Below are 10,701 nucleotides of genomic sequence, written 5' to 3' on the forward strand. Positions count from 1 at the left end.
ATTTTTCTAAAGAGCCCTGATTCCTTACAGTGATGAATTGTTTTCAGAGATTATAACCTGAGTATCGATTTTCATATTGCTATTAGATTTTCTTATTTCTAGGCATTTTCAGTGAGTAGGGCTAGAAATAAGTATTATTGAAGAGAATATAAAATTTGACTTTTCACATTGGTATTTTAATTCATAGTTTATTAACTTATTTGATTTCTGATACAAATCTTAGTTCACTAATCTATTTCAATTTTACCTATTTATTTTATCCTACAGTATATCTATATAATTTTAAAGTAACAATACTACTACTACTACTAAAATATGACTACTACCAATGCAGTTCAAGATTTCTTTACAGTTCTTTTTGCCTGTAGAATATATTCCAGTAGAGATTTACAATTAAAACATTGTTTTTAAAGTATACTTAAGATATCCATTTTTCTCTGTTGTTATGCCACCAGCTTTATGTAAGTTATACCTATTTGATAGTTTTGTTTTTTTTTTCCAAATTTTAGGAATTGCTTCTTTTTCTCTTTCTATTTTTCCAGGTACATAATTATATCATCTGCACTATCTTCTGCATTTCTTCCTTTCCAAATTCTAGTTCTTGTAATTTATTTCTTTTGTGGCGGTACACTGGCTGTTACACCCAATATGATATCAAATAATGCTCGTAGTTGCTGAAATTTCCTGCAATTTGTATTTCACTGAAATTTTTAAAAATCAAGAATGGTGTTATTTTTCAAAATGCCTTTTTCAGCAGTTATTGAGATGATTACACTATTTTCTCCTTACATATATTAATGTGATTAATTATATTACTGGATTTTATTGTATTGGATGTTCCTTGCATTTGTGGAATAAACTTTGCGTGGTTAATGTTATATTGTCTTTTTATATTGCTGGATTCTGTCAGATATTTTTAAAGCATTTCTGCATGGATTTTCATAAATTACAGTACATACAGACATTCCCTATCTTTCCATCACCTTTAATGTTTTCTTTCATACTTTAATGTTAGCACTTTTGACTGGCTAACATACTATATATTTTACTTATGAAATTTTGTGTATTATCTGTTCTCCCATCAGAATGTAAGCTCACTGTTGGATCCTTAGCTCTTATAATTGGACAGGGCACAGTAAATAATTGAATGACTGCCTTATAGAGAGAATTAGGAGTTTTACGTTTTAAAATCATCTACTTTCTTAAACAGTTTAAATACCATTGTGATTAGTGCTGAAGTAGAAACACAAATGATTAGAATAGTCCTTAACCTCTGGCAGTAGCATAGAATAGCCTATGATTTGGTAGCTCTTCTCAAGTAGCTCTTCTACCTAATTTTTTTTAATTTTTATTTTAATTGAGGTCATAATAGTTTATAACATTGTGAAATTTCAGTTATACATTATTATTTGTCAGTCACCATATAAATGTGCCCCTTCCCCCCTTGTGCCTACCCTCTGACCCTCTTCCCCCTGCTAACCATTAACCTCTTCTCTCTGTCTGTGTGTTAGTTGATCTTCCACATATGAGTGAAATCATATGGTGTTTGTCTTTCTCTGTCTGGCTTATTTCACTTAAGATAATACCCTCAAGGTCCATCTGTGTTGTTGCAAATGGGATGATTTTGTCGTTTTAATTTTGAGATGTTTATTAGAAGGAAGCTTTCCTCAATATTAAAAAAAAAAAAGTGCTGGGGCGGCCCCGTGGCCTAGCGGTTAAGTGCGTATGCTCTGCTGCTGGCGGCCAGGCGCGCACTGTCACACCGCTTGTCAGGCCATGTCGTAGCAGCGTCCCACATAAAGTGGAGGCAGATCAGTGGGATGTTAGCTCAGGACCAGTCTTCTTCAGCAAAAAGAGGAGGATCAGCATGGATGTTAGCTCAGGGCTGATCTCCTCACACACAAAAATGTGCTTGTCTTACTTGACTGACTCACATCATTTTGTAAAACCTCACAAGAAGTATATTGTGCACTACTGTGTATTAGGCGCTGTGTTAAGCACTTTACATATGTTATGCCATTTAGTCACCATAATTTCTTGAAGTATGTATTATTCTCTTCATTTTAGAGGAAAAATGAGGTTTAGAGATGTATGAAATAACTTCCTCAACATTGAAATATAGTAAGAAGGCTGACTATTATTTTCTGTCACATACCATGTTTGCTGTCTTATAAGCACTGAATACGACTATAATTACTTTATTAAATTGCCCCCATATTTATCATCTGACTGTTTTAAGAACATAAGATCCATGAAGACAGGACATTTTCTATGATTTTCTTCCCCTGTTTTGTTAATTGCTGTGTCCTCAGTCATAACACAGTTTCTGGTGTGGAAATTAATGAAAGAAAACTTGACTCAATTTAAGTTCAGAAAGTCTGTAGGGGAAACTATCACTCCCTATTATACATCCTGAATTAGACCAAACAGGAAGATGCCTTCACTTGCGTCTTCACTAGTGAGTAAAACTGTTTGACTACTAAAGGAAGATTTCTCTCCCCACTCGGCAACAGCCCAGCCAATAAGAGAAGTCACAGCTTAGCCAATGAGAAAACATTGCAGCACTGAACTATTATTTTATCTCAATAGATATTAGTTTAGAACAGCCCCTACCTACTCCTCCTTTTTCTCTACAAAATCATCTCCCCTCTTTTGTTTTCTGGATTTGCTTATGGTTTGCCAAAGCATGCACATCCTGAATTGAAATTCTTTTGGCTATTCCAGAATAAACTCATTTTGAGGATAAAATAATAGGTGAATTTGCTTTTTAAGTTGACATTGGCATAAAATAGGTGATCTAAATTTTTTAAATGACTAAAAATTGGATAACAAATTAATTATTTATTCTAAATTGGTGATAAAATTTTTAACATATCTAACCACACTTCAAGGCAGAATAAATTGACTACCAAATAAAAAGAAACACTTGCTATGGCAAGTGGGGAAATACTTGACAAATTAAGTTTCACTGAAACAAAATGACTGGGCTGATATTTTATTCTTGACTGCCAATAGTCTCATAATGGTTCTAAAGCTATTTTTTCTCCATGTTATGTCTTTCTGATCATAATTATGTGATTTGGCATAGTAGTATGTTTACATATAGATGTACTTTTACATCTATCTGTGGAAAATTCCAGTGAATCTAATTAAGCTAGAATTAGTATTGGATATATTCCAATTCCAAGTCTCAATGATAAATGTGGTCTGAAGAGGTAAAACGTCCAGTGATCTTTGCCCCTGTTGGTAAGAAGATGCTATTCTCTTAAGACCTGATATAAATTTGCCAGGAGGTCCTTTGTTAGGCTTAAATCATGACATAAAAAAAGCACAAGCTTGTCTCTCAAAATCTCAAGTCACATAGTCTGGCTATGCCACCATGATGGAATAAGAAGGATTAAACAATTGAACTATATTTTCCTGTTTTGAAGTCAGTAGGAAAGAAGTAACTCCAGAAAATTTTCGTGGGAAATGGTTATTTGCTATCCTCTTATGTAAAGGTAGGATTTGTTGACCTTTTGATAAATTATCCTAATATGATAAACCTTTGTTTTTCTGTGTGCACCATAGAATTCCTATTAAATAATCTACAGTGCAAATAAAAATGGTATTAGGAATAAACAGAAGACTCCACGGATGAAATGGACAGACAGTCAAATGATACAAAATGTATCCTCAGGTAATAACACAGCTTTTTATCAACTGTTTTCATGCCGAGTGAAAGAAGAATTCCAGGTCCCTATGAGTGAGTCAGAAAGTCCTCCTTCAGACTGTAAACCAGCCTCCACGAGGTAAGAGTAACAGTAAATAGTGGAACCAGGCTTCACAAATGTGAGAATTACCTCATTATGTAAGAAATTAACTCACTTTGAAATAAATCAAACTTAGATTCCAATTCTAGTTTTATAACTTAAAAATGCGTGACTTTGGGGGAATTAATTAGATGTTCTGAGCCTCAGTTTCTTCAACTATGAAATGGGGATTACAGTTCTTGTTACTGTGAATATTAAATCTGACACATTAAATTGTGAATGTGTGATGGGAATCCACTGTAGGAATTTTGAGCAGTGGAGTGATATAATAGGAATAAGATTTTATAAGAATCATTTGGGTTCCCTCGGGGATTGAAATTGTTGGAGGGCAAAATGAAAGTGGAGAGACTTGGCAGAAAGCTATTGCTGTGGGCCAGAAAGAAAATGGGTATCAGGAAATGATCAAATTTGTGATATATTAGAAAGTAGAGTCAACAGGATTTCTTAAAGGTATCACTAAGTAATATGAGAGCAATAAAAGAGTGAAGGACACTGTGATATTTATTGTCTGAACAATTACATGGAATGTGGTACCATTTAAAGAGGTAAGGAACTGCTATGTTTACTGTGGAAAATTAAAAATTTAGTTTTATAAATACTAAATTGTAATCTAATTGAAGATGCTCAAAATTGGAGATTTTGCATATACAAGTTTGAAAATTAGGGGAGGGAGAAGAGTTGGAGACATAAAATGGGAGTATTTCAGCATTTATTTGTCATGAAAAGAAGGTATATCCATCTAAAGACCCTAAGAAAGATGTCTCAAGGAGGTCTGAAACAATCCAGGACAGTGACCTTTCATTCATAATTTAATCTACTCCCTTTGAACATGAAAATTACATTTGATGGGTCTCAAGTGTTATACTTTTGTGACTTTATGCATGATGCAACTTTTCATGAATTCCCTTCCCGTCTTCTCTTGTTCTTTCACTTTTCCTTTAAAATTCAGCCAGAGTGTTCCTTCCTTTAGAAAGCCTTCTCTGATTCCAGATTGATTGATGTATTCCTATATTGTCATCTTTAGCAATGTGTGCATATTTTCATAATGGCACTTATTACATTGTCCTGGAATTGACTCATCCCTCATTATGTATCATATCACTGAAAGTGGGGAAATATGTCTTATTCAATTTGGTGATCACAATGTCTATGTCACATTTGATACAAATAGATACTCCATTTACAGGTTTTTAAATGAATGAATTAATAAAAAATTAATCTTCTAATGCATTTAAAAGGTTCGCTCCTTGTTTTGTAGGTAAACCGCTTCTAATCTCTGAAGTCAGCGCCTTTAAAGACTAAATGGATCCAAGGAACAATGTGACTTACTTTGTCCTCTTGGGCCTCACACAGAATCCAAAGGAGCAGAAAGTCCTTTTTGTTCTGTTTTTTCTCTTCTACCTTTTGACCATGGTAGGCAATATGCTCATTGTTGTGACTGTGACTGTCAGTAAGACCCTGGAGTCCCCGATGTACTTCTTTCTTGCTAGCCTATCATTTATAGATGTCTTTTATTCCTCTTCCATTTCCCCGAGATTGATTTCAGACTTGTTTTTTGGGGAAAATATTATATCCTTCCAACATTGTATGATCCAGCTTTTTACAGAGCACTTTTTTGCTGGATCAGAGGTCTTTCTTCTGTTGGTGATGGCCTATGACCGCTATGTGGCCATCTGTAAGCCCTTACATTATTTGGTCATCATGAGGCAATGGGTGTGTATTGTGCTGCTAGTAGTCTGTTGGGTTGGAGGTTTTCTGCACTCAGTAATTCAACTTTCCACTATTTATGGGCTCCCATTCTGTGGCCCCAATGTCATTGATCACTTTATGTGTGACATGTACCAATTATTGAAACTCATCTGTACTGACACCTATGTCATTGGCATCTTAGTGGGATCCAGTGGAGGAATGATCTGCACTGTTGTGTTTCTGCTCTTACTTGTCTCGTATGGTGTCATCTTGCACTCTCTAAAGAACCTTAGTCAGGAAGGGAGGTGGAAAGCCCTCCAGACCTGTGGTTCCCACATCACTGTGGTGGTCTTCTTCTTTGTTCCGTGTATTTTCATGTATGCAAGACCTGCAAAGACCTTCCCCATTGACAAATCATTGAGTGTATTTTATACAGTTATAACTCCCATGCTGAACCCATTAATCTACACTCTGAGAAATTCAGAGATGACAAATACTATGAAGAAACTCTGGAGAAAAAAAGTCATATCTAGTAGTAAAGAACTTTGGCATTCACCATGAAGAATCATTTGGCATTACAGCCAACCTCCTTGCCTGTAGAAGTTCTTAAATCTGATGAAAACTTTTCTTTTCTCCAAAGGATTTATGGTAATTATAATTAAAGAATGAACTATATGTTTGTAATATTAATGACAGTTTCCCTGCTATAATGTAATCTCTATGATGTCTTGTTTATCACTGTAGCTAGAAAGGTAAAACGTATGTACAGTAGGGATTCAATGAATAATATTTAATGAATTAGTGAATGAAATAGCTACACAGTTACACTAATTTTTAATTAATTACTGCATTTACTTTTATTACTTTATTTCTCATTCGTAGTTTTATTTTTAGTCAGATTCTTGTCTTTTATCTTCTTTTTATTGTAATAGTTAAAATATTTAATGTTATATAGACTATCTATTTAGTCAATTTCATTTGCATTGCATATGAAACTTTTAGTACCATCCTTTTACTTTTATAAATAAAAAATTGAAAATGTAATAGAGAAGATAGATTGCATATTAAAAATAGAATTCATACAGAATGGTAAAAGTGTAGAGTAAACCTCCTACCCATCCTTCACCAGAGTCTCTCAGTTCTTCTTTAGATGCAGTCACCCTTCTCTGTTTCTCAGATTCTTCAAGCAATAATCTTTGCCATAAATCATATCATATAATCCTGACAATATGTATGCAGCTTTTTATTGGTTGGACATTTATTTGGTTGCCGTATATTTTTGACTAGTTTCTCAAGCACTTATCAGGTTACTTTAGTCAGTTTAGTTGTTTTCTTCATGTTTGTGTGGGGAATCCAAGGCCTGGAACATCCTCATTTGCCACTTTCTCTGGAGGCAACTTATTCAGACATTTCCTGGGAAGCATCCTTCACAGCTAAACTTATGGGAATCATGAAATGCTCAAATTTTGATAAATTAAGCAAAGGAAGCTCACAATTACAAAACAAAACATCTGGGTATGTAGTGATGTTTTAGGTCTATATTCTCCTTACTCTTTTTTTGCACTTCCTAATCTTCTGCCACATCTGGGCTGATAATTTCTTTCTCTTTCTGTCCCCAAAGGAAGGTCCTCCATTTATTCTTGACACATTATTTTGACTAAAACTCATTATTATGTTTCCTTAACTAGTCATTCACATTGAGAGCCCTTTTCTCATGGTTTTGCTCTTTGAAGGAGATTTTCTGTATCACTTTTGTAAGCGTATGTCAGAGAAGTGTATGATAAGATTTAGCATATTAGAATGGTTTAGAGCATATTGTCTGAGTAAGACAGTCCTGAGATAAAACTTAATTTTTATACTTGTAGTATGAATTTTGGCAAAACACATCTTAAGGATTCAATTTAAAAGTAAGGATAGAGAAATTATCAGGATCAAATAAATAATCCTCATAAAGCTCTTATTACCACGGAAAGCTTAATAGATGTTAGTTATTGTGAATATTCTTTACTACTGGGGTCTCTGAAATTATAATAGATATATTCATTAATCTAAACTTTTTGTAAGCTTTAGGAGGAGTGATACTCCACATCTTCCTGTTGTGAAGAATATTCTGACAGCTGACTGCCATTCTAGAAGCTTTTGGGGACTAGAATGGTTTCCAAACTCCTTGGCCATTACTGAACCTCTGTCTCCTGGTTTTCTAATCTACATTTGCCCTGTGCCTCCATGTTCTTGGGGCTGATGCATTTGTGGGTCTGATTTTTTCCTAAAGAGTCCTTTTTGAGTGGTCAAAGGGTCATTTTATCATGAATCTGAGGTCAACAGAGCAGGCAACCAGAATGTGAATGGACAAAATAAAGGGAGATAGTTTTTAGAGAAAGCAGTATGGTGCAGTGGTTAAGAGAAGGCTCTGGAGTCAGATTTCCTCAGTTTGAACGTGACCTGGGAAATTTTTTAAAACTCTCTATGGCACATTTTCTTTATCTATGTAAACAGTAATGACAGTATCTATCTTACAAAGTGTTGGCCCACAAAAATGTTTTAATATTTGAGTGCTTGTGACCGTGACTGACATGTAGAAAACATTATAAAAGTGTTTTTAAGAGCGAAAAATATTGGCTCCTACTGACTCAGTTGGAAGTTGGGTCAGATTTGGGCTGATGTCTATTCTTGAACTAACAGAGCTTCATTCTGACTGGGTCAGGACCTCTGTGGATCTAGCCCATCTTTGTCTTCTTAGGTGAAAAAAGTACCTTCTTCTATGACCAACTCAACCCAAATTATGACCAACATAATTTTTCATTGAAGTTCAAGAAGTTGTTTGTTGACTTTTAGGGTCATTATTCAGCCTCCGGAAGTCCTGCAAGCAGCAGTTTCAGATAATGTGGAAGCGTTTGGTAGTCTGGAGCCAACTGAATTAGGATCTTATTCCATCTCACTAGTTAAGGTAACACTGCATGCATGTCTCAAACTCAGAGTCTTAGTTTAATCTCAGATATTAAATATAATGGAATGGTAGTACTTAGTTCATAAGGTTATTTTAAGCATTAGAAGAGATAACATATGAAAAGCATCCAGGACAATGTCTGGTGCCCAGTAGGTGCTTAATTAACGTCTCTGTATTTGTTGCCTCCCTTACTTCTACATCAGTATCCAATTTGTCTGACTTGTTTGAACTCTATGATTTATTTTTGTGATTCAATTCTATGTAGATTTTATATTAGAGACCATGAGAACTTTCACAAACCTGAAAGTATACCAAATAAAATTAATGTAAGATGGATGAGATTAACTCTGAATAATTTACTTTAAAAATGTCAATGTCATGAAAATTTAAATTAGGTTGAGGAAAATGTCATAATTGAATGAGCTTTTTTAATGGCAAATAAGAAACATGTGGCATTATTATAATTGTGTTAAAGGCTATTATTTATGTACTGTAATGTGGCACATACTATGAAAGCATTGCTTTGTTCAATCTTCATCAGAAACTTATGAAATAGCTACAATTATTCCTGTTTTCCAGAAATAATTAACTGAAGTTTGGAAGACTTAAATCACTTACCCAAGGTGACAGAGTTGTCAATTGCGTAAGGTAGAATTTGAACCCACGAAGCTTTGTTTCAGAACTTGCACTCTTAAACAGTATGGTAAATATCATATTAATGACACATACCTGAATAAAGAAACACTTTCTACTGGTGTGAGATAAGCAATAAATAAGTAAACACATATAAAAACGATAAAGAGTATAAAGAGTTCTTAAATACTAAAGGAGTGATGTGATAGAGAATGATTCAGAAAGCAGGAAACCTCTATAGGTTGGGAGTTCAAAGAAGACCCAAGAGCAAGAATTTACAGCATTTATCTATGTCCAGGGATGAGAGACAATTAGATGAAGGTCATGAGTAAAACCACTGGACAGGAATTTCTGCATGTGGGAAGGGGAATTTTATCTGACCTGGCTGAGTATCATGAATTACTCTTGTCTCTTCTGACTCAATGGTCCCCAACGAACTTTAAATTTATGATGAATTCAGGTCTAACTAAAATCAGAATGAAGTTAAATAAAAAATTACATATCTATATTTTTCTATCTATAATCTATCGATCTATCTATCTATCTATCTATCTATCTATCTATCTATCCTGTCTCTCTCTCTCTATCATCTTTTTATATCATATATATTCAAGGAAACAGTACCTCAAAATGCTGAGCTAAGCTGATTGGTAGAAATAAAGCTATCTGTTTAACCAAATTTACACTAAAATATAACTGGCCCTTTCATAGCCTACAAGACTATGCACAATTGCCCCTCACTCAAACATACATCTCCTTAACATTATCCAGTACCACTCTCTCTCATGTTGCTATGTTTGAGTCCCAATGGCTTCATTCTTGCTCTAGCGTGTTTGCACTAGCTCTTGTTTATTGCCAAAATGCTTGTCTTCTAAAGGTCCACATAACTGTTCATAGTCTTTAGTCCAGCTGCCACTTTCTAAGAGCAGTCTTTCTTAACCATCCATGTAAAGTCATCTTCTTTCTCCTTGAGTTACTGTCTATCAAACAACTGTGTTAATTTTCCTACAAGATTTTCACCATCTGATTTATCTGTTTATTGTTTTTCTCTTCCAACTGGAATGTAATCTCCATAAAAGTAGAGACATCACTTGTGTTTATTACCAAATCTCTAAGAACCTAGAAAAGAGATTGGCACAGAGTGAATGCTAAATAAACATTTGCTCGATAAATTGCCATCATCTCCATGTAATACTCTTTAGAATAAATGCATTTGTGAAAAGAAGCCTTATTACCTGGAATGCTTTTGAAATTGATGATATTTCACCTTGGTGATAAATTGAAATGGAGAAATTTAGATTAGTTTAGTATATGTCAGGGTACTTATCTTAACAGACAGAATCATATCTGGAGAAATTAATTGGAAGGGACCTACTCTATGAAATTATAGCACAAAGAATCTTTGGAAGGGCTGGAGTCACAGATTCTAGGCTGAGTGTCAAGGAACAACTTGCAGAAGCACACCTGACAGGACTGGCATGCTACAGGAGATGCTGCCTCTGCTGACACCATGACCATGCTGGCGCTGGTTAACTAAAAGTGCCAACACTGCTCTGACCTAGGAACCACTCTGACTCCATTGAATCATACAAGAACCCAGCCTCAGATAACTAATTTCCA

At 34.7% G+C, this 10,701-nt stretch overlaps 1 protein-coding gene across 1 annotated transcript; it reads left to right on the plus strand.

Moving 5' to 3' along the window:
• The first annotated feature begins 5,099 nt into the window (after positions 1 to 5,099).
• On the plus strand, positions 5,100 to 6,062 carry LOC131395432 (olfactory receptor 4A47-like). Its single transcript, XM_058527309.1, has one exon. It carries the CDS (start codon positions 5,115 to 5,117, stop codon positions 6,060 to 6,062), a length of 948 nt encoding a protein of 315 aa, XP_058383292.1. The 5' UTR covers positions 5,100 to 5,114.
• The last annotated feature ends 4,639 nt before the right edge of the window (positions 6,063 to 10,701 follow it).

Source organism: Diceros bicornis, chromosome 31 (genome assembly GCF_020826845.1).
Source record: "Diceros bicornis minor isolate mBicDic1 chromosome 31, mDicBic1.mat.cur, whole genome shotgun sequence".
NCBI lineage: Eukaryota > Metazoa > Chordata > Mammalia > Perissodactyla > Rhinocerotidae > Diceros > Diceros bicornis.